The sequence below is a fragment of the Rhinolophus hipposideros genome (assembly GCF_964194185.1).
Source record: "Rhinolophus hipposideros genome assembly, chromosome: 20".
Lineage (NCBI taxonomy): Eukaryota > Metazoa > Chordata > Mammalia > Chiroptera > Rhinolophidae > Rhinolophus > Rhinolophus hipposideros.
In genome coordinates this window covers 12,677,972-12,700,605 of record NC_138066.1, presented here as the reverse complement: position 1 = coordinate 12,700,605, position 22,634 = coordinate 12,677,972, and the positions used below count along the sequence as shown (strand labels likewise).

General features: G+C 55.2%; 1 protein-coding gene across 2 annotated transcripts; it reads left to right on the top strand.

Moving 5' to 3' along the window:
* The first annotated feature begins 4 nt into the window (after positions 1-4).
* SMTNL2 (smoothelin like 2) lies at positions 5-22,125 on the top strand. 2 transcript variants are annotated; one of them, XM_081027241.1, is made up of 10 exons: positions 5-80; positions 361-403; positions 545-1,419; positions 8,816-8,906; positions 9,435-9,677; positions 10,349-10,421; positions 11,437-11,616; positions 12,698-12,815; positions 13,205-13,356; positions 20,089-22,125. In XM_081027241.1, exons 3-10 carry the CDS (start codon positions 1,021-1,023, stop codon positions 20,213-20,215), a joined length of 1,383 nt encoding a protein of 460 aa, XP_080883367.1. In that variant the 5' UTR covers positions 5-80; positions 361-403; positions 545-1,020; the 3' UTR covers positions 20,216-22,125. The 2 variants fall into 2 exon arrangements, with proteins under 2 accessions (XP_080883367.1, XP_080883368.1); XM_081027242.1 differs by lacking the exons at positions 5-80; positions 361-403 and having other exon boundaries at positions 922-1,419; positions 9,435-9,590.
* Positions 22,126-22,634: the final 509 nt, after the last annotated feature.

Below are 22,634 nucleotides of genomic sequence, written 5' to 3'. Positions count from 1 at the left end.
TTGTGATGGTTCAGGGCAGGTGTTAGAAAGGAGGAATATTTGGGCTCAGGCATAAAAAAAAGTGTTGAGAGGGAATAGAGGTGAGAGCCTCGCCTGTGGATAAAGGCTAGTGACTGAGACTGATGGAGGGAGTGGGTGATTAGTCCCAAAGTCACCCATCCCTGGATTTGGAGATTACACCCTTTCCTTTCTGACCTCAGCCTCTCCTGATCTAACAGGACTCCCTTGATGAGCCTGAAGACTCTATTGAATTGGCCGGAGGGCACAAAGATAGAGCTACACAGAATGAAGCTGGGAGGCAAAAGTGCAGAATTGCAGAGACAGGGAGGGAACCTCACCATCTTTCTCCTTCTCTCTTAGGTCTTATAACAGGTGCAAGAAAATCCAGACGAAGGTCCCACAGGTGAGTGTGTGCTCGTGAGAGCCGTGCCCACGGTGTAGAGAGGACAGTGACCAGCACAGGGTGAGGGTCACGGGGCAATTCTGGGGACTGGTGCTGCTATTCTCGGGTCTCCCTGAGTAGTGGGTACGTCCCCATCTCCAGGAGGACAACGGCCCTGCGGGTGGGAGCGCCTAGTGAATGCGTCACCCGTGTCTGTGGTCTCCAAAGTAAAGTCCTCTTAGGAGTCAAGGCCTTGTTCCAGTGGGCCTGCAGCCCCTACCCCGGGCCACACGTCGCTCCACAGGTCAAGGGCGCTCGGACTCAGCGCTGACCCGGTAGCTAGCAACGCCAAAGGTGGGGCGAGCTCTTCTTCTGCGCCTCTGCGGGGCCCCCACCCCGCACCTTGCCGCGGGTCTCCAGGGGGCGGGGTGTCCCCAAGCCGGCCCCGCCTCCGAGGTCCCGCCCCCGCGTGGCGCCCAGTCCCGGGGCTCGAGGGTCCGCCCCGCCCTCCGCCCGCCCGCCTCTCCCACCGCCCCTCGGCGAGCCCAGCTGGGGAAGGCCAGTCGAGGCCCGGAGCTGCGGAGCTTGACTTCCCTCGCCGCCAGGTCCGCTCTCAGTCCGCTGCAGCCCGCTCGGCCATGGAGCCGGCCCCCGACGCCGCGGAAGCATGCACGGTGCGCGAGGCTCTGGGCCGGTACGAGGCGGCGCTGGAGGGCGCGGTGCGCGCGCTGCACGAGGACATGCAGGGACTGCAGCGCGGTGTGGAGCGGCGCGTGGCCGAGGCGCTGCGCCTGGCCGGCCCGCTGGCGCGCACGGTGGCCGAGCTGCAGCGCGACAACCAGAAGCTGCAGGCGCAGCTCGAGCGCTTGACGCGCCAGGTGGAGGCACTGGGCTTGGCGACCGGGCTGTCCCCTGCGCCCGGTACACCAGGCACGCCCAGCCCTCCGCCCGCGCCCGGTGTTCGGGACCGAGCGCCCCGCCTGGGCACCGCACGCTTCGCCAGCCATGCCACCTTCTCGGTGTCCGGCCGCAGCCAGGTAAGCCTGGGAGAGCGCGTGCGCGTGCGCTGGGGGAAGGGGGTTGTGCAGGTGCCGCCCTGCGGTCCCGACTGCGTACGTCTGCTGGGCGGGTGTGGGGGTGTGCGGGGGGGTCGGGGGGGCTCTCCCTCCACCCGCCGCTAGGATTCGGTGGTGGGAGTCCCGCCGCTACTCTAAGGCCGAGACGCACTGTCTTAGCCCGCCCGCTGCACCTGTCTCGGGCCCCCTCCCTTCTTTGGAGACGGGCCCTGTTTGCTCCGATTTCTGTCTTCCTCTCCCCGCTGTCCCATGACACCTAGGGCTTGGGCTCTGAGGTCCGGCCCCTGACCATTCTACACCACCCGGGGCCTCGCTGGGGTGTTGGAATGGTCAGCACCCGCTACTCCCCCACTGCCCTTTACGCCCCCTCCCCCCGTGTTGCCGCTTCACTGAGGCCTGACGGTTCCGGTTATCAATTAACCCAGATTGAGAACTCAAGCCCCTGTGTGTGGGGAGGACACCATCTGGTCAGGTGCAGCGGCCTTTGGGAACTCGCATTGCAGGGGGCAAATCCCTTACCGTGAAGGTAGAGACAGGGAAACCAGCCTTGAGCAGTCTGCAGATTCCTGGACTCAGTGACTGGCTAGAGGCCACACCGCCTGGGGGTGGGGCCGAGGCCGGTGTGGACCGGTCACTACCCTGAGCACGGGGCCTCTTGGAGTGGCTGGTTAGAATGTTTTCATGGTATGTGCAGTGGCCCTTGGGTGGGATTTTCCACCCTGCTCAGACATGTGCCCTGGGGTTGGGTTTCCAGGGTCTGGTCTGAGTAGTCCGCACCTGTTGCCCCTCCTTGGTTCAATCCATCAGGCACTCAGGTCTCCTGTGTGCACCTCAGGGGGCCAGGGGGAGGGGGACCAGATTAGCCCTTGGAGGTCCCAGTCTGGGTGGAAGGTGGCCCTAGATGGAGCAGAATCAATAGTGCAGGCAGTCAGCAGATGTTCTGCTGCAAACACCACCGTCCCTCCCCAGTGGGTGTCCCAGGAAGGCTTTGTGCTGAAGGCTCAGGGCTTGCTGCTGCTGGTGTAGATATGCAGGGGTGCTATCGGGGGCTGTGCATGCAGCCTCAGGAAGACTAAAAGGACTCCCTGGCCAGAGGGAAGCCGGGAGAGTATGAGAGTGGAGAGGCAAGTTGTGACGGTCCCTTGGATGCTGGGCAAGGGAGCTGGGCTTTGCCTCAGGACGTGAGAGGTACTTCAACATGTGCTGGCGGCAGAGCCCCTGGCTGACCCAGTGCTCCGTGTGAAGTGGAGTGTAATTCTGCCCTATGAGCATGATACACTCCATGTCCATGGTATAAAGTCACCACTGTAGGCTCACACGTGCCCAATAAACCGTGTCATCGGCTGTTTCTGAAGTTTTATTTTCACACGCGTTTGTTTGCTGCTTGTCTGCTCATGGAAGCAGCTGCCCAAGTCTTAACAAAAATACTCCCAGTCGTATATGTATGAATATGTGTGCATGCATACGTGTACACATATGAGAGGATTCTCTCCAGTCATCTAACCTTTTCAGTGGGAGTTGGCCGTGATCACCTGAGGTGCTGAGGGGCGCTAGGCACGGGAGGGACAGGGTCCTTCTTATATCTGGCAAGCTCCCTCCAGGATGGGTGGTGAGTTGGAGGGCGGCTGGAGACAGGCTAAGTTGGTTGCGATGGTCCAAGGCGAGAGGATGGTCATAGCTGGGGCAGTAGTGGGTGGATGGAGAGCTGGGCTGCCTTGGAGACGGGTCTCAGAGGGGGAATCAGCAGGGTGAGATAGTCTTTGGATGTGAGCAGGGAGGCAGAGAGAGGAGCCCTTCCTGGGGAACTGCTGGGTCACAGACCTGGTGGAGATCCTGGGTTCCATTTGGGTTGGGTTGAGTGTGAGAGGCTCTGGAACATCCAGGGTGAAGCTGTCACAGAGCAGGTGGAGTCGTGGATCTGCTGCCCAGAGCGGTCAAAGCCGCAGCTCAGGGAGACAACAGGGCAGAGCTGGTCGTTGAAGTCCTAGAGTGGGCTAGGTCTTCAGGGCAGTTGTGCAGCAGGAGAGGGTGGGCAGCAGTCCTGCGCAGAGGCAGAGGAGCTGCCAGGGAGCTAGAAGGCCCTGGAGAGCCCACTCTTAGGAATGGAGAGGAGAGCCTCCTGGAAGAAGAGGTTGGAGGTCAGCAGGGAGGCTGCAGTAGGTGGGGGGAGAGGATGGAGACATAGTTGGGGAGTAGGTTGCAGACTTCAGAAAGGCCTGGTGTGAGTGAAATAGCAGGCATCGCTGAGGACTGTGGGTGGAGGATGGTCAGGGTCTCCAGTGGGGTCAGACGCTCACTTCCTGGGCTGGACGTAGCTTCCCCCCAGCTGACTAGAAGCACAGTCAGGTCCCCATGTCTCTTGCAGCCCACCTCTCAGGAGTATGACACAGGCTCCCAGCTGGTTTCTGGCAGTGAGGGGGGCTGTGTGGAACCATCCATCCAACATGTTCCTGCTTATGTGCTGTGACCAGAATCGTGTGATCAGGGGCTTGGTCATGAACAGGGAATCAGGGCTCTAGGGCAAGACTGGACAGGGTTACGGCTGGGTGCCAGGGCTGCTGCTTCTCTGGCCTCTCATACCCCCTTGTCTATGTTGTGGGGGAGGGGAGTGGTCTGGGTGTGAGGGTCTCATCCCTACATGCCAGCCTGTGGTAGCTGTGGTCAGGCATTGTGGGGGCTGGTGTTACATTACCCCTCTGTAATGAGCAGTGAGACTGGGAGACACTTTTGCGTCCTGCTCTTTCAAAGTGGGGACTGTAGGAGTTGGAGTGGCGGGGGTCATACTCAGCATATAAATGTGCCCTAAATTCAGTGTGGAAAGGGTTGATCAAGTAATCTACTGTGAGTATACAAACCTGACCTTGCTAAGGACCTTGCACATCTCCCTAAGATAAGTTCGATGGGAGCCAGGTAGTGAGGAAACAGGAGTAGCCAGGGAGGCCCCGGGAGGAGGAAAAGGGCAGGAGGGCAGGGCAGTGGGATGTGAGAAATCAGGGAGGACTTCCTGTAAGAGGCCCCGGAGCAGACAGGAGCTGGTTTAGGCACTTTTGCTGTGAGGCCTTGGGGGCACCTCCTTCCCGCTGAACCTCAGTTTCCTTGTATCTAAACCAAGGGTGCTTGGCACAGTCCAGTTGGGCCTGTCGCACAGAACTGGGTAGTTACAACAGTAACATTAGCCCAATCCGTTTACAAAAGTGTCCATAGAGCCACGGCTCTATGGCTGGGGGCCTGCAGTGGATGGTGGCAGCCTGAGGCCAGGCCAGGCCCTGGAGCCTGGGCCACAGTTGTTCCCTGGAAAAGTCCTTGGCTGAGCTGGAGCCACAGGGTCCCCATGGCCAAGGCAGTGCAGTCCCTCAGGAACTACTGCCAGGAGCGCCGTGTCAGGCCCGGCCATGAAAGAAACCAGACTCTCCTTATCTGCCTTCCTTTCCCAGACACACTGTGTGATAAGGGAGTTAAATGCTTTAGGGAGAAGTTTGAATTGAGTCTTTAAAACCATGGTGTGAGTGAGGAGGAGGGTGGGGCATCGTGTGTTAACCAGCTTAAGATGAGGGTTCTGGCCATGTGGGCTGGGCACATGCGTGGGCTCCCGTGTCCACACATGAGCCCGTATGGGATCAGGCAGCACTGAGAGTGTCAATATTATTCCTGCTCTCACAAAAGTATTTAAACACTTCCCCAGTGAGAGGGCCCCTGAAATCAGGTTTATCGCAGTCCCTGCCTTTCCCCTAACATTTCTCAGGCCCGGGCTCTCTCATGGGAGCCTCCCCTTCTTAAAACAAAGCCCAGACAGGGATCTTGGAGGTGCTAGAGCAGGACCAGCTCCTGTCCCCAGGGCTGTCCAGTGATTTCTGCCCAGCACACAGAGGTCCCTCCCCGCTTCCCTTCCCGGTGGCCGAGGCAGGCTGCCCTCCACTGGGGGAAGTCCACTGGGAGAGTATGCCCAAGGCCTTCATGGATGGGCTTGAGATCCGGAGAAGTGCTCGCTCCAGCCCAGCCTGGCTTCTTGGTTTCAGGGCTTAGGTGCTGTTGGGGTGGCTACCCCGCTCACACCCGGCTTCTTCCCCCTTGAGGGGCGCACCAAGGCTTACCCTGCCCCAGGTCCTGGGAGACATATGTGTTTTGAATTGTCCCCTCTGCCCTCTGGAAGGCCAGGGTACTTTGTGGGCAGAACCCTGAGTTGGGGTAGGAGACTTGAGTCCCAAACCTTTGCTCTGCTAATGCCTTTAGTCTAGATGTCAGGTTTGGGGTGACCCTTCTCACACTGGGCTTACGTGATGATGGGTAGGAGGCTGGTCTCTGCATAGCCCCTTGGCCTGAGGTGTGGGCAGAGCCTTTTTCCTGGGTGAGGAGTGGTTCTAGTCTCCGGATGGGGCAGTGACGGCAGGGGAACCTGGAAATGAGGGCTCAGCCCTCACCCGGCTGCAGCACCAGGCTCCCAGCACGAGTTCTCCCTATCCCCTTCCCCTCTGCTGTGCCAAGACCCTTTGGCAGGAATCTTCCTGGTAGTGTCTGGTCCCTTGGGGCATTATGGGGGGTGTGGGCCTGCAACGTGCAGGGGCAAGCGTGTCTGTGGGGCCCCCCATAGAGACCCACATTCCTGGGAAAATGGTTTTGCCATCAGCCTGTCCCTCCAGGCCGCTGTCTGGACCTGTGGAACCTGTTGGACCAGAGCAGGGTGGGTGGGGGGACATGGAGACCCCAGAGCTGGGTGGAACCTGGTGATAGGTGGAGTCTGGGGTTCAGGAGGGACTGGCTGTTTCTCTACCCCCTGCTGAGTTGACTTCAAGTTAGCAATGCCCTCCCCACTCTGTGTGCCAGGAGATGCCCCCCACCCTACTCCATTGTTCCTATGAGTAGGCCTGGCCGCTCCCGCTCTGTCTTCCTGAATCTGAAGTTGAGGGGTCACCCCCTGTCCAAGGCCAGGCTCTGAGTCCTGTCCTCTCTCTAGGGGGTTCCCTAGAGACCCCACCTCTAGAGGGTCCCTTCACCTTGCTGGAGCCTTTCTCTCAGCCTATAAATGTCCCACTCCTTCCATCTGGAAGAATCCCTCAATCCCCTTTTCCCCTCTCCCCCCATGGCTAAAGTTACTGTGTTGTCTCCATTTCTCTCTGGCTTCTCCCCCAGGCCATCTCCTGTCCCCTCCCCTCGCCTCTGATTCAGTTCCTAAACCGTCACCAGTGACCTCCTTTTTTACTAAACCCAATGGATGCATTTTAGATCTCATCCTGACCTTCTTTTCCTTGACCTGATGCCACCTTTGGACGCTGCTGACGTGCCTGGCTTCCTGATACACTTCTACCTGTCTTTCTCAACATTCTTCTGGTTTTCGTCCCACCTACCTGGCTGCTTTTTCTCATTCTCAACTGCAGATGCCTCTTCTGCCCCTGAAATGTGGTGCCTCATCCCCGGCCCTCTCAGCCCAGAGTCAGCTCTTCCTCTCTGTGCTCTGGATGGAAGACTCCTGTTTCTCCATCGTTTGTCTGTCTTTCCTCCTAAACTTCACACTCAAATACCCAGCTACTTCCTGGCCTCAACTCCCTGATGCCCCAGGGCACCTTCCCCTAGTCCTGTCCCAAACTGAAGTACTTGTTTCCTCGCCAACGCCCCCTCCCTTCTTGGCCACCTCACTCAGGCCTGAAGCCCACGCTTGGAAGAAGCATGATGTCCTCCTCTCGCTCCACAGCCACTCACTCTCCCCAAAGCTCCGAGTCCTTCTTGCCGCCATTCACCTTCCCTCTGTCCCATCTTTCTTTCCCACATCCCCGCTCCGGGACTAGTGAGGGCGCTGGCATCTGGTTTCCCCATTCCATGCCACTCTCTCACTGGCTTCTGAAGGATGTTCCTAAAACACAGAGCTGATGACCTTCAACTCCTTTTAGTCCAAGGAGTCAAGTCCAAGTTCTCGGCACTGGCACCTTGGGCTGCAAAGTGCTTCTGCAGCCACCGGATCAGTATGTTGTGCCCTGTCAGCTTTTGCAGACACGAGTCACTCTGCTGGGAATGGCCTTCCCTCCTTGTCCACCTGGCTTGCTCTAGATTTGGCTCAAGCACTCCTGCCTCTGGGAAGCCCTCCCTGGCCCACTGGGCTGGATGACATCTGTCTTAGGCATACCCTCAGGCTGCCTTGGTGCCACCTGGTCGAGGTCCTTGTTCCCCCACCAGACTGAGTCCTCCATGGTAGGTGGCCACCTCTTGCACTGGTTGCAGAAGTAGCTGAGCTGTCTGGGGCTGGGGATGGGCTTTTGTTACCTGGGAACCTTATAGACAAGGGGGCCGGCCTGGAGGCATCTAGGGAGAGGTGTAGCCAACCTCTCAGGCCATCCATTGTGAGTTCTTAGTAGAACCCCTGGTAGGGTTCTGCCTCGATCCCCCTCTCGCCAGCAGACCCCAGCAGACTGCGAGCCCTTCACACCTCCCTCATTGTGTGAAAGGCAGGACTGTGGTTGAGGAGAATGTCCCTTCTGGCCACATGTCTTGGCTGTTTCTCACTGTGTAACCTTGGACTGCACACCCTCTCTCTGAGCCCTCAAATCCCCTCTGTAAAAGGGGGCTGGTAGCACCTACCTGGGAGGATAGAAGCAAGTTGGTATACGTGACATGCCCAGAAAAAGGGCCTGACACTTGGTAAATGCTCAAAATGGTGCCTGCGTAGCCTGCTCCCAGATCTGAAACAAAAACACTGAGACTCAGAGGGGGCATGACCTGTCCCAGGTCACCTGGTAGTTGGCAGCACAGGATGCCAGGCTCCCCCGCTGGTTCTTGGTCTTGGCTCTCTCTACACCCCTTCCCCACTGCTGTATCCTAGGGTGAAGGGAGGGGTTACCTGGAGCCAATCAAGCCCCTGTGATTTGGACATCCGGGCAAATCTTGGGACCCTGCATCCAATGAGAAGGCCTCAGCATGCGGGCCCCCATCATCGGCTCAGAAGAACCTTATGTATGTCTCTGGGTTTCGGCTGTTCCCACACAGGCAGCCACACCAGCCTGCCACCTGGAATGAGCCGGAGCCAGGCTCTCCTGACCCCTGCGTCTGGGCCAGCCAGGGGGAGGGGAGGGACCACCTTGAACACTCCTTTCGAACCCTCTGTCTTGGCCTTTGTCCCTAGCATTTTTGGGCTCTGGATGCGTCCAGAGGAGGTATTTGCCTTACAGGGTCCCAGGGGCTCAGCAGCTGGGGCTGGGTCCTCCCCAGCTTGCTGTGTTTCCTTGGCTCATCACTATATGTCCTGGGTGCTGTCTCTCTCACACATGAGTGTTGTTTGCCCTGCCGGAACCACGAGGGGCTGTGGGGAGTGATTTTGGGGGTAGGCTGCCTGCTCTGGCTGACAGGGCCCCAACGGTGTTTGTATGTCTAGAGTGTGGATCATCGTGATGAAGCCAGCGAGCCAGAGACGAGAAGGACCTCCAACCCATGCATTATGGAGAATGGACACCAACCAGGGACAGGTAGGGGCCAACTGCAGAGGCTGGCTGGCTGGCTTTGGGGGTCAGGGTCTTAGTGGCCAGGCATCTGTGCCAGGGCATTCCTTGGCTGAGAGGGAAGGCTTGAGCTTGAACCCCAACGTACGGAGAGGCTGCCAGGAGAACAGCTTGATTCAGTGTGAAGTAGACTTTTTCCACACAGAGGGAAATGGGAGATCTCGGAAAGTGGCAAGCCTTCCTGTTTCTGGAGGAATGTAAGCAGGGGCGGAGGAATCGTCCATGCACTGAGCAGGGTCGAGAGGGGACTGACACGCCCACTGGTGTTCATTGACCTGGCTGTGAGGGGAAGTTGGAGCGGAGGTCAGCTCTGGTTGGAGCAGCGAGAAGTCCCCAGTAGGGAGAGGTCACGGAGACGGGAGAGGTCAGGGAGACCATAGAGATAGGGGGTAGCCGGAAGCGGGTTCAGGGAGACTGGAGCTCGCCTGGGGGTCTGAGGCCCCTGTGGATTCCATGACTGACACCTACCACCCTCCCGCTGGTCACATGTTCCAGGCCCAGGTGATGGACCCCCTGAAGCCGCCCAGACCTTCCCAGCACCAGAGCCACCCAAGCCTCGCCCTGCAAACCTCCCCTTGCGGCTGCCCCACCAGCCAGTCACGGCCATCACGCGGGTCTCTGAGAGGTTTTCTGGGGAGACCTCGACCACAGGTCTCTCGCCCACATCTGCCACCATCCTGGGGGGCCTCAGCTCGAGCCCCAGCGAGGCCACCACACCCTGGACTCCCAGTTCCAGTGGTAGGAGCAGGGGAGCAGGGACTTAGGGGTTGACCCCACCTCTGGTCCGGGAGGGTGGGCGGGGGCTGGGGGATTAGCAAAAGACTCAGAAAATTTGGGGCAAAGCCCTAGTGCCCCCTCTGCCTGTCACTGTGACCTCCTTCTCTATGCTGTCTGTGCCATCCAGTGGGGCCCAACCTTGCCTAACTCCTCTCCCAGAGATGCCGTGAAGTAGCGTCATCCTCTGCGGGTGACAACCCTGGCTCTTATTACTGGTTGAGGTTGTGGTTAGAAGGTGGCCTCTTACCCTGTACATTTTGGCATAATCCCCTCACCCCGCCCGTGGTCAGGTGTCAGTGGTAGACCTGAGGTGGGGCTCTAAGGGCTTCCAAAATGAGGGTTCGGGAACAAAATGTTTGCTGGATATGTAGCACAGGAAGCTCTGGGCCCTGTGTTCTCAAAAGCAGGTGGGGACACTTTAAAAGACCTCTTTTCTGTCATTGCTCTATGTTCCCAGCCTCCTTTCTCCTCAACTGTTGGCCAAGGTGGGGCCAGCTTAGCCCAGGGGTCCTGCCTGTCTGTGGAGTGATGCTGAGTAAATGCGTAGGGCTGGGTCACAGGAGGGAGGCAGAAGGGACTGCCCCTCCCTGCCACCAGGGTTTGTTCTTTCTCTCCTTCCCTTTGTTCTGCAGAGAAGAATTCTGTCCCACTGTCTTTGTTGGGCTCTGGCTATGGGGCAGTGACAGCAGGCAGAAACAATGACAGGTGAGTCAGGGCTCATGTTCCCATGTTCCTGGTGGGTGGGGTCATCGCTCCCCAGGTGTCATCTGGGCTTTGCCTTGGACCCCGGATGCCCAGGCCACCTGCAGGGAGCTCCCTGTGCTAGTCGCAGGAGGAGGTACACTCACTCCTTGGGTTGGTGCCTCCAGAGAACTAAGGCAGCAGGGTTGCTGGGTAGGATTAGAGCAGGGGAAATGAGGCAGCGGGGTTTGGCTGGAGAGTTTTGTTGGGAGAAATATGGCTGCAGGCTGGTTTCTCTATGGACCCTTCAAAGCAAGTCTGTCAAAAGATTGGAAGAGTGTCTCAGTCCCCCTGGAGGAAGGAGGGTAAGAGCATGTCTCCCACTGTCCTCTTCCTCCATCCACCCTGGCTGGGGTCCCTCGAGCCGGGGTGCTTCCTGCCTGTGGACTGTGGAGGTATCTGAAGAGTCCGTAGGCTGGGGCAAGCCTGCAGGGGTTTGTGGGACACGCCTCCTCTTGGCCTGTAGGTGTCCCCTCATTGCCCCAGGCCAGCGGGGCGGTGGGGGGTGGGATGGAGGTAGGGTTGGGGGACTGGCTTGGCTTTCTTTTTTCTCTTAATAATAAAAGAGTTGTGACTTTCTGGCAAACGGTTCAAGTGGGGGAAAACAAAGGGGGTCTTATCTATTGGTGGTGGAGGAGGGGAGTCTGGTTCTGGTGGGACTGGTTCTGGGTACAGCTCCCGCCTAAGAGGATGCTGTCTGCCTGCCCCAGGCACTGACACCCTCACCCAGGAGGGGGCCCAGTCTCCCTCCCTGAGTTGGGTGTGCTGGCCAAGGCTGCCTGCTTCAGCCAGCAGCTCAGTTCAGAAAACCTGCCTAACCGGTCAGAGACTAGAGCAAGTGGTACTTTCTTTCCGCCTGCCTGCTACTGTAGCCCCCATTTCTGCCTCATTCCTCACTCAGTGGGGAGGAGGAGCCTGGGGCCTGTGTGAGCTAGTGATGGCTGGACCTGTATTCCTGACTCGGTGGTTCTCTCCTCAGCCCAGCTCTAGTAACACCTCCCCAGTCGCCCCCATCCCCACAGCCGCCAGCCACCGCTCAGGCCCATCGCCAGGGGGAGCGCCGCCGGGAGCTGGTGAGGTCACAGACGCTGCCTCGTACCTCCAGTGCTCAGGCTCGGAAGGCCTTGTTTGAGAAGTGGGAGCAGGACACAGCGGGCAAGTACGGACACTAGTGCCCAGACCAGGGGGCCCCCAGAGTAGGTCCAGATCCAGACTGGGGTCAGGAGGGCGCAGCACAGCAAAACTGGCCCCGTCCTACATCCCATGGGTAACCTTCCCTAAGACGTGACCTCTCGGGCAAGACACAGATTGGAACTGGGCCCCAGGGTGGGCCGGGGGCAGAGAGCCAGGCAAGGCCTCATGAGACCCCTCCTCTGTCCCCCATTCTCAGAGGGGTCCCTGGGATGCCCTCACACCCACGTTCTTTGTGGGTGGTCGCCCCTTTGGTTTCTGGGTATGACTGGAAGACCAGAAGGTCCGTCGATTGGGATTCCCAGTAGGAGCCAGGAAGTGACACACAGGACCCGAGTGCTGACTGGTCCACTGTCATGCCTCGAACCTCCCCATTGGAGATGGGCCCCAGGCTTGCCCATTTATCTGGCCCTCCTATCAGTGCACGGTAGTGATGCCTGTTGCTTGCAGGGTGCAGCCCAGGCCTGAGATGATGAAAGGACCCCAGGGCTGGCTCCTGAGGCACCGCCTCTAGTGAGGGAGAGAGACCCAGGGAGTGTCCCCACTGGCCCAAACCACCTCATCTCAACTGTTAGGGAGTGTCCTTGGGGCCCAGAGGAGGAAACCATTCTTGTAGGCTGGGAAAGAACCATCAGGGTGGGCGGCCCCAGAGGGAGGCTCACAAGGAGACGTTGGATGGGGGGAAGGAGGTTTCAGCAGGGGCAGAGGCAGGATCACAGGGTCATGCAGGCTCAGATCCTCTGAACCAAAGTTGCCAAGTGACTGCTGATTCCAAGTGTGGGAAATAATCAGGGCACCTGGAGGCTGGAAGGGGGCATGGTCCTGCTGACACCATCAAGGGCAGCTATGTAGCTGGTGTGCAGGGCTCATGCCTGGATATGGACATGGGACGTGAGGGACACTTTGTGCTGACAGAGCGTCCCCTGGGTGAACAGAGCAGCTGGGGCCATCTTCCCAGTGGTGTGGGAATGGCTGGGGACTTCCCTGCCTCTCAGAAGAGATGGCAGCTGAGGGGCGGCCCCCATGGCAGGCCTGCGTTCTCTCCACAGGGGGAAAGGCGAGGCCCGGGCCAAGCTGAAGCGGTCCCAGAGCTTCGGGGTAGCCAGCGCCAGCAGCATCAAGCAGATCTTGCTCGAATGGTGCCGCAGCAAGACTCTTGGTTACCAGGTGAGCCCAGGGTCCCGCCGCAGGCCTTGGGCACCCCGGCCAGAAGCTCGGCTGAGCACCCCCCTAACTCATTTCCCTGACCAGGGCAAGAGCCCCAGCCTGGGGCAGAGAGTAGGGGCTAGAGCAATTATGCCTTTCCAGTCGGTCCCTAGCTGCCTGCAGCATGTGATTAGAAATCCCAGGAGTCCTGTATCTGGACCCCAGCAGACTGGTTTAGGGCACCTTACAGGGTGAAGTCTGGCGACTCCAGCTTGTGGCTGAGCTGGGTGGATGGTGGACCTTGGGAAAGGGCTGGGAGAATTTGCTTGTGGGATTGAACTGGGTGGGGGAGCCGAGGTGGGTGGGGGCTGTACCCTCACCTTCCTGTGTGGACGTCGCCTCGCTTGCAGCACGTGGACCTGCAGAACTTCTCCTCCAGCTGGAGTGATGGGATGGCCTTCTGTGCCCTGGTGCACTCATTCTTCCCCGACGCCTTCGACTACAGCACCCTGAGCCCCACGCAGCCGCAGAAGAACTTCGAGCTGGCCTTCACCATGGCTGAGTGAGTATGGCGGTCCCGCTGGCGACTAGCCAGGCTCTCTTCTCGGTGCACCTGGCCTGTTTCATGGGTGCCCAGCCTCTGGTAGGTGGTCTGGGAAACCAGCCACAGACGAGGCATGACGGGCAGTGGGATAGTGTCCTCCCTGGGCTGATGGAGAGATGCAGTTGCCTGGGTGAGACACAGCCCCCGATCAGTAGGAAATGGAATGTATCTGCCTGGGAGACATTAAAAACACTTCTCCCGTAAGTGGATTTTGCTTCCTAAACATGTTCTAGCATTCACATGAAATCGCCTACCTCTGAAGACCTGCTCATCGGGAGAAGATTGGGTAGGGGCAGTTGTGGGATCAGGCGGCACCAGGGAAGCCAGTGGGGATTTGGTTATTGTCTGAGGGTAAACTCCAGAGCATCAGGAGCACCGTGAGGCGAGCTGTATCTGCCAGCACTGTGGCGGGGGTGCATTCATCCTGAGTCCGAGAGGGACCCCTGACAAAGGGGTAGGCAGGAGTGGGGGAGCCGAGCCCGGCGCAGTGCAGTAACCGCAGATACTCAGCTTGAAGTTAGCAAACTGGGCAGCGTAGCTGTGTGCAGAGGGCTGGCAGATAGGAGCTGTGCTTTTGGGTGGTGGATGTGACCAGCTCACAGTGGCTTGGTCAGGGGATACATACTCTGCCCTCACCCTCCTTCTGCCCTCACGCCAGGGTCTCCTGCTGGCTGAACGAACACAAGCAGAAGACAGAAGGCGGGGAAGCCATTGCTGTGGTCCATTGAGGCCCCAGGGTAGCGTGGGGCACAGATGAGGGTGTTCGGGGCTGCCTGACGCTAAGTTCGGGGAGCTAAGGCGAGGAAGGTCAGAGGGAAGGAAAGGCTCCCCAGAGCTGAGTTTCCTGGAGGGAACATTTCTCACTCTTTCTTGCCCGCCCACCCGCCTTTGTGCCTGTGACATAAGCGTCTGCTAGCCACCTGCGTTCGACCCCCTTTGTTTCTTGTCTGTGTCCCCAGTGCCCATGTCCAGGAGCTCTCCGGTGCTTGTTGAGTTGGCCTTGCCTGCCCTCTTCACTCCATTCCCTGCCCAACCTCCCATCCTCACTCACCCCAGCCCCCCACACCCAGCCGAGCCTGGCCAGGAAAGGAGTCAGAGCCAGCAGGTGACAAGACCCATACTTGGTATCGTAGGTCTCACCTTGAGCCCAGGCAGCCGCCCCGCTCTGAGCAGCAGCTTTCGCTCTGGGGGCAGAATGGAGACCTGGCTCCGAGCTCCTTGGCCCAAGTTGTTGGAACATGAGTATTGCCCCTGTTGTGTTGTCTCGGATGACGCGCTTGTACTCTCGGCCCCCTCGGGGTCATAAGAACTCCTTGTATACTTTAAAAGCCTTCTCTTTCTTGGCTGCTTGGGATTAGCTGTCATCCTAATTGCAGAAACAGCTTTGGACGGAGTGTGTTATGGAACTGGATCCAGAGTATGGTGAAGTAGAGCCAAGTGCATGATGTTGGGGCGGGGTGCCTCCCCAGGACGAGGCCCAGCTGCCTGCAGCCCAGAAATGGGGGGGCTGTCAAAAATAAGACTGTCCGTCTGCAGGGCTGGGGCCATGACATGGGCACCCCAAGACCCACCCCAGCTGGGTGAGGCCACACTCAAGTTACAGAGTTCTTTTCCATCAAGTCTAGTGGGCCAGGTGGTGGTGCCAGCTCATGCCTTGGTTGCCTTGGTCACTCTCAGCCCTGGACCAGGCTGGGCTGTGGTAGGGAGAGGGAGGCCTTGGGCCACGGGGTGGCGGCCCTGCACCCCAGCTCCCAGGGAACACAGCTTCCCTTGGCAGCTAGAGCCAGAGCGATTCATGGATCTGTGTTCCCAGCACAAGCTTTGAGCTCATGGAGCCTCCAGACTCCAAACAGATGTTTCTTCTGTTCCCAGCCTGGGAGAGCAGTGGTGGAGACTGCTCCAGGTTTAGGCTCCCTCCTCCCCAGAGCAAACAGCGGGGGTAAAAAAAACTTGGCCCTGCCTCTCTGTGGCCTGAGCCTGCTCCTGGCTGGGGAGGGGAGGTTGGTCTGCCAGACCCCTGAGACGAATTCTAGCTTTTCTGCTGACTCGAGGGGGTGGGGAGGGGCGCCCACAGCAGGCCTGTGTGGGGAGCTTGCTCAGAGTCTGGGAAGGTGCCTCCCCTCATGAGTCAGCCAGGACATTACCTCGCAGGTACTCAGGGGAGACGGCTGGGAAGGGCCTGCCTGACCTAGGCCTCTTGGGAGGACAGCAGCTTGGATCGCCCAGTTATTTGGACAATAGGCTGGTTAGAGGAGCTGGAAAGAAAGCACAGGGACACCTGCTTGAGGATACTGGCTACCACTTTCTTAATATACAGTATGTTCCTTAGGTTGGCCAGCCAAAGCCAGGCAGACACGCGGGGCTGTTAGAAGCCACCAAGAGCCACGCAGGCAGCAGGAATGCGCTAAGAAGGGTAGGGTGGGAGCAGAGAAGCCTGGGCTCTGATGAAGGCACAACCTTTGGAAGGGAAAGGAGGACCCGGATGGGGCCTCCTCACGTTGAGTCCACCTTGTATCAGGAAAGAAAAGTTTCCCGACCCTTCCTTCCATGAGCAACTGCCTTAAAAGCACAGAGACGCGTCAGGAACCTGTGGAGTAAAAGTGGCTTGAGCTGTCCCTTCCCCCAATAATTCACAGTCCCAAAGATTCCCCGTGGCCTAATCTGTGTGAGCAATGTGGTGTTGATAGCAAAACGAGCTCCCCTTGCGGAACAGGTGTTCAGAGCCTGGAAAGCGGGAGGACCAGCCCCTTTTATGGGTGCTTTACCCTCTTCATCCTTCTCCCCTCATCTCCCATGAAGCCAGACATTCCACCCGAGGCTCCCAATTGCCCTGTGGGGAATGTGCCCTGCTCTCGGGTTACCCCAAGCAGAAGGGGCTTCCAGGCTATTTGTAGTGTCCATGTGTCTCTGCCTAAAACCAAATAGGACGCTGCAGCCCAAGCCCTGGCATCTTGGTCTCAGAGAAGGCTTAAACAAATAAAAATAACCCCTCAAATCCCTCCTTCCTCTCCCTTCCAAGCCAGCCCTGTGGTGGTTGAAGATCACAATAGAGTGGTGAAGGAGAAAACCCTCTAAACCCTTTTGAACCCCAAACAAAGTGGGGCTAAGTAGGTTCATCTGCTAATAGGCAGATGTTAACTCTGGTTCTTGCTGTGCGGTGACATTGGAAGTGATTTGTATTTTCTGCTTTGGACTATTCCATGTTGTTTGAATTATTTAAAACAAGCTTGTATCATTTTTACAAAAGCAGTTTTATGTTTTTATATTGAAAAGGCAGTTGGGGCCTCTAATATTTGAGACTGAAATATTTTTTATAAAAGTCAAGGCTGGTCATCATTTTTCTTGTCTCCTATCCTGTCTCATGAGCTGTGCCTGCAGCTTCTGGCAATCTTGTCATTAATGTTGTGGTGGGTGGGGTGTGGTGGGGACCAGAGGGATGTGGCCCCATCCCCTGGTTGTTTGCTGGGGAAGCCAGCACCTTGCCCACGGCTTCCTGTCTGGTAGTGGAGGGTGATGTCAGGGTGAGGCCTTAACTCCAGTCCTAACCGCCACCTTGATCTTGAGGACTTGCTGCCTGGGCAGCGATGTCATTACTAGGAAGGTAAATGCAGCTTCTAGGATGAAGAAGGGGGTCAGCTCGCTCTCCCTGCCCCTCTCCCAGGTAGGACAACGCTTGGGACATGCCAGTAGTTCTGCATGCCTTCTGTGAAGAGGGCGAGAAAGAAATTAGACCAGCTCGGCGGACAGGGTCCCAGGTACCCTTTGGGGCAGTGAAGGAAACAGATATTTAGTTTCAGGAAAAGACATGCATGTAAAGATTCTCTTCCAACACGTGAAAGGCTCTTTCGTAGGGGGAAAAATAATCAGCCTTGTGAGACCGATCGATCTGAAGTACTAAGAGGGAAAAGAGCATGAGAAACTAAGGGTAAACTTTGTCATGGCCAGTGCCACCTGCAGAAGGATTCGAATTGTCCTTGGAGGAAATGAGGGCCCCTTCCTTGGACCTGAAGGTGAGCAAGCCAGAGCAGGGCCTTCATACAGATGGTTGGTGCTTCTGATGGAGGAGTTTGGAGAATGATATTTCAGTGCTCTTCCAAGTCTGAGGTTCAGGGTTCTACTGCTGCCCTCATTTCATAGGGGGGCTGCTGAGGCTACAGCTGTCAGTGGGGATACCGTGCACACATGTGCAGAGCCTGCTCACACACGCCTGAGATCCTCTGACAGCAGCCTTGGGAGGGAGGAAGGGAGGGAAAGAGTGAGGGAGGGAAGGCAGGTGCTCTCGCTGTGCTGCAGGTGAGGAGGAGGGCACCAAATGCTAAGTGATAGCTCAGGAAGGTGAAGTCAGGTCCCTGGAGGACTCTCAAAGAACTCAGATTTTCAATCCTTGACCATTGACAAAGCACCTTGGCATGACTCCCCTTGTCAGAGTACCGACTTCCCTGACACCGAGCCCTGCCCTGGCCTGTCCTGGGGAGCAAGAGTGCCCGCTCATTGGGCCAAAGCACTCGCCACCCCACAAAGCTGTTGGATTCCCTTACAGGCTGCCCGCTCCAAACTGAGGGGGAGGCAGTGATGGGATCTGGGACAGATGTCTCCATTTCACCTTGACATTTGCTTTCTGATAGGAGGCCTGGCGCCAGGCCAGTGCCACAAAGCAGGGCCCCGTGCTAATGTCATGGTCCTTGTCTTGGGGGCATACAAGCCCAGGAGGTGATAGGAATGGATGGTGGAAAGCACTGCATGAACCAGTGCACTGGTTCACAAGTTCTGGGGTCCAAGGCACGTGAAGACATGCAGCGTCCCAAAAAGAAGCAGAGGGGGAGACCATGGGGAGGGGGAGCAGGGGCAGGAGGAGCAGGGGCAGGAGTCTGTTTTTCTGCTGAGGAAAGGCGAAGCAAATGCTAGAGCAAGGATCTGAACCCGGCAATCTAGATTTCAAATGTTGGCCTCTTTTCCCCAGTGATCCCCTCTCCTTCATAAAGTGAGGCACGATAATAAAAACAGCAATAATAATCTCTTATGTTTATTGAGCTCTTTCTGTGTACCAGGCACTGTTCTACTGTGTTTCCCCCCAAAATAAGACCTAGCCAGACAGTCAGCTCTAATGCATCTTTTGGAGCAAAAATTAATATAAGACCAGGTCTTATTTTTCTATAAGACCTGGTATAATATAATATAATATAATATAATATAATATAATATAATATAATATAATATAATATAATATAATATAATACAAATACTGGGTCTTATATTAATTTTTGCTCCAAAAGATGCATTAGAGCTGATTGTCCAGCTAGGTCTTATTTTCGGGGAAACACGGTATCTTGTTTGCATGGATTAGTCCACACCACCCTGTGAAGTGGTTATTATTCCAGATGGGGAAACTGAGGCCCAGAGTCTCTTGCTCAAAGTCACATAGCTAGTAAGGATGGCACTGGGATGGAAACCCTAGTAGTCATGCACTTATTGACATGGGGAAGAGAAGGACTGGGGACCCCTGGAACTACTAAAGTGCACACAGCTGTCGAAGGAAGGACACTGATGATTGGACAAGTGCGATCATTTTGTGCTTTCCGTTCTGCCTGGTGACGTCAGGACAGCCACATCTGGCAGCCAGGGGAAGCATTGCTCAGCATTCCAGAGGACATTGGTTGTTATTTCAAGACTCAGTGCTGAGATACTCAGTGCAATCAATGTACCTGAACTGGATACCCATCTTTCCGCTTCCAGGAGACCTTGAAGCGGGGGCCCTCAGCCCGCTCCCAGCTGGGACGGCAGAGGGATCAGCTTTCTTTCCAGCCCAGTGAAAGGCCCAAGTTTCCACATGCATCTACACTAGAGGCAGAGGGCCTGGGGAGGGGGTAGCGGGTGCGGGTAGGTGACAAGATGATTTTAGGCAATTTTTTAAACACCCATAGGCAATAAATTTATTGGCTCATGACCGGCATTAAGATAAGAGGTGGAGAGATAAATAAAGATGAAATATTATAAATATTGGTAGTAGAAAGGATCAGTAGTTTTGTGAAACTTCATTTCCACATATGTGTATGTGTTTGCTGAATCATGATGAAAAATCTCTTTCTATAGGTCATGGTAAAAAAAAGTTTTAAAACACTGTTTTAGGAGGCAGATGGGTGAATTTACTTTATTCTTTTTAAGGCAGGTCCTTGAGTAACATTGTTTTGTTACAATGATGAGATGCCATAGGAACGTAACTCTTGACTCTTGGTTATATTAATTAGCCTAAGGTAAAATTGACTTTGTCACACGTCATTTCATTTAAGTCACAGAACCTATCCGCGATGTTAAATAAGGACTTACCGTATATTTTTATAGTTCATGCTGACTTTCCACATACTGCCGATATCATTGAATTTTTTAGTGAAATTTAAGTTTTACATTTTATTAACAAAATTGGACTAAATTAAAAAATGTACTTTTTAATTAGAACTTAATCTAGTGAAATGTCAAGGTGAAATTTCATTTCACTGAAAATTGACATTAACATTTGGGAAACACTGCGTTAGACGAAGTGACTCTAAAGGTTCTCCTGGGGTAAGAACCTTTCGAGTTGGGGGCCACTTGGCAGCCTCCAGCTTCAGGCTGAGTTCTGCTCTTGGGGTGATGACGGCCGTGGGGCTGGCTGATTGTGGGGACCTTCGTGCTGATGGGGCATCTGTGTTTCAGGAACCTGGCTAACTGCGAACGCCTCATCGAAGTGGATGACATGATGGTGATGGGCCGCAAGCCAGACCCCATGTGTGTCTTCACTTATGTCCAGTCGCTGTACAACCACCTGCGTCGCTTTGAGTGAAGCCCTTTGGGCCTGGAGCGCCACCATTGCAACCCCAGGAGGAGACTGTGGGGCCCCTTGTGTTCCCCGAGTCAGGATGGCCCTAGAAGAGCGCTGTTTGTTCTGTGGTGTGTGACGACGCTGCCGTCCTGCCCAGCTGTGTTACTGATTAAAGCACTGCTGCGCTGCGCTCCAACTGTGTTGATCACAGCCAGGGCTCGAAGGAAAAGGGAAAATTACCAGAGAGAAAGAGAGAGAGAGAGAGAGAGAGAGAGAGAGAGAGAGAGAGAGAGAGAGAGAGAGAGAGAGAGAGACAGAAATTGGTGCTAACTAATTATCTTCCTTTAAAAAATGCTTGTCTGTAGATCCTGGAATGCTAAATCACAATTTTCCCTCTGGTGAATCTGATACATTGGTTTCACAGGGTCACACTGATTACCAATTTTTTTTTTTTTTTTTTAATCAAAATACTCAGAGTTTTTTACTTCCTCACACTATTGTAGGTTCCTTTCCTCCCTCCCTTTGGGCCACTGCCAGGAAACAGAAAGACCGCTTGCTTAATCAGCAGCTTGACAAAGAAGACCGAAGTCTTGGGAAGAAAGTGTTTAATCACTCCCAGGTCCTAGGCAACAGATGACCTTCAAGTCACCTCGGCTCTCTGGGGAGATGGGAAAGCTCTCGACTGTCCCAAAGTGCTCCTGTCCTTCCCGGGAGGCCCCACAAGTGTTAGGCTAAGAATAGGCTCTCGTAGAGTTAACACTTTTGGGGCCAGACAGGCCCTTTGTGTAGAGAGGTAGTGTTTATTCACAGCTTTTCTAGGGAATATGCTGCAGATATTTATAAAAAATAACTCCATCTGTACCATCGACCATTTGTACATAAAAAGATGTGTCGCACTTCACTTGGGGTTTGTTATTTCTGTTTGGGGGATATGGGGACTGTGACTAAGAGATTTTGCACACATTCCAAATGAAAGTCTTCTTAAATGCTCCCTTAACTGTTTCTGCACCTAAATCACATGGCCAGAAAGTTGAAAATCACATTTGCTCATCTCCGTTTGTCGAAGGAGCGTGAACAGAGAGTGCCCCTTGCAGATCTGTCCCTGGATGGAGACTGACCGATCTGTGGTACACAGGGGTCTGCCGTGGCAGGCTCTGGGGTGGTCCTGCGCGTGGAGGAAGAGCACCCAGGAGCGCTGGTTTATTTTCACAGCTGTTTGGTGGTAGGCTTTACAACATCTTTGGATCCTAAAAAGCCACAGCCATCAGCTTATTCTAATTCAAGAACCGTTTTCTAATTGGGTTGGATTTCAGCTCTGAACTTCTAGAACTTCCCTTTAAGGAGCTAATATGTGTCTTCCACTCATGCCATGGGCTCTAAATATCAGTGCCCATGTGCCTTCTCAGAGTCACATGCTTGTCTACTGTATTGTAGGTCGTGGGGACAGAGCTCTTTTGGGGTGATAGGAGGAACATGGCAGAGCTCTTTGGGGGTGGTGGTGATAGGAGGAATGTGGCAGAGCTTGCCAGGTGAGGAAGCAGAGGTCTTAGCAGATTTGTTTGTTCAGGCTGCAGTCTTGTTCAATCCTTTGGATGCTCCCACAGTGGGAATCACTCCCTTGCGGCTCTCATCTCTGCGAGGCTCAGGAAGGTGAGCCCTATTATTAGCAAAGACCCAGCGCCTGTTCCTTTTTCATACTGAAGCTTAGGGTTTCAAACCTAAAGCCAATTTGGGAGCACAGGGGCTCTATAAAACGCATATAAGCCTATATGTTCCTGAGTACTCGCACATGTTAAATGGAGCTCTCCTGAATTGCAGACATGGCCTTGCACCTCCGCAGATCCTGTCGAAATAAGGAACAATTCCTCTTAAACTTGAAGACCAATGTTCCTCATGCCTCACAATGAGAATAATACAGACTAGATATTTTTAAAGTACGTTCTATGTTGTTGTCTTTGGGGAGAGCTCCTAGATTGGATGGGTTCTAAACTTGATTACCTCTAGGACAAAGTCTGAGGATTCCAAGGCACAGTGTGTGTGTGGGGGGGTGGTGGTGGTGGTGGTGAAGGAATGCAAGAAGGCCACACAATCTCAAGACATTTGGAAACCACCATACGAGATCAGGATTACGCAAAAGTTCCCATTTGTGAAATTTGATTTCAAGTTGCCTTCTACCATGGTATAAATAGTTTCACATTTTTGTTGTTGTTGTTGTTTCCTGTGATGCTTGTAAGACTCTTCTGCTTTTCCAGATAGATTTCTTCACCTGGATTTTGTTAAAACTTATTTAGTCTGACCAAATTGGCTTGTGTATTTCCCTGAAGTGAACGTTTCACCAGAGCCAAGATGGGTTTTAGCTTTTCTGACAGCTGATGGATATTTGTCAAGGCAAGTGAGAGCTCGTAAGCACTTTCTGAATATGACATAGCACATGCTGGTT

Excerpts from the sequence above, each read along its gene's own strand:
- SMTNL2 (XM_081027241.1), top strand. The coding sequence starts at position 1,021 with ATGGAGCCGGCCCCCGACGCCGCGGAAGCATGCACGGTGCGCGAGGCT. Across the intron at positions 9,678-10,348 it reads CTGGACTCCCAGTTCCAGTG|AGAAGAATTCTGTCCCACTG; the intron begins GTAGGAGCAGGG and ends TTTGTTCTGCAG. Across the intron at positions 11,617-12,697 it reads GAGCAGGACACAGCGGGCAA|GGGGAAAGGCGAGGCCCGGG; the intron begins GTACGGACACTA and ends TTCTCTCCACAG.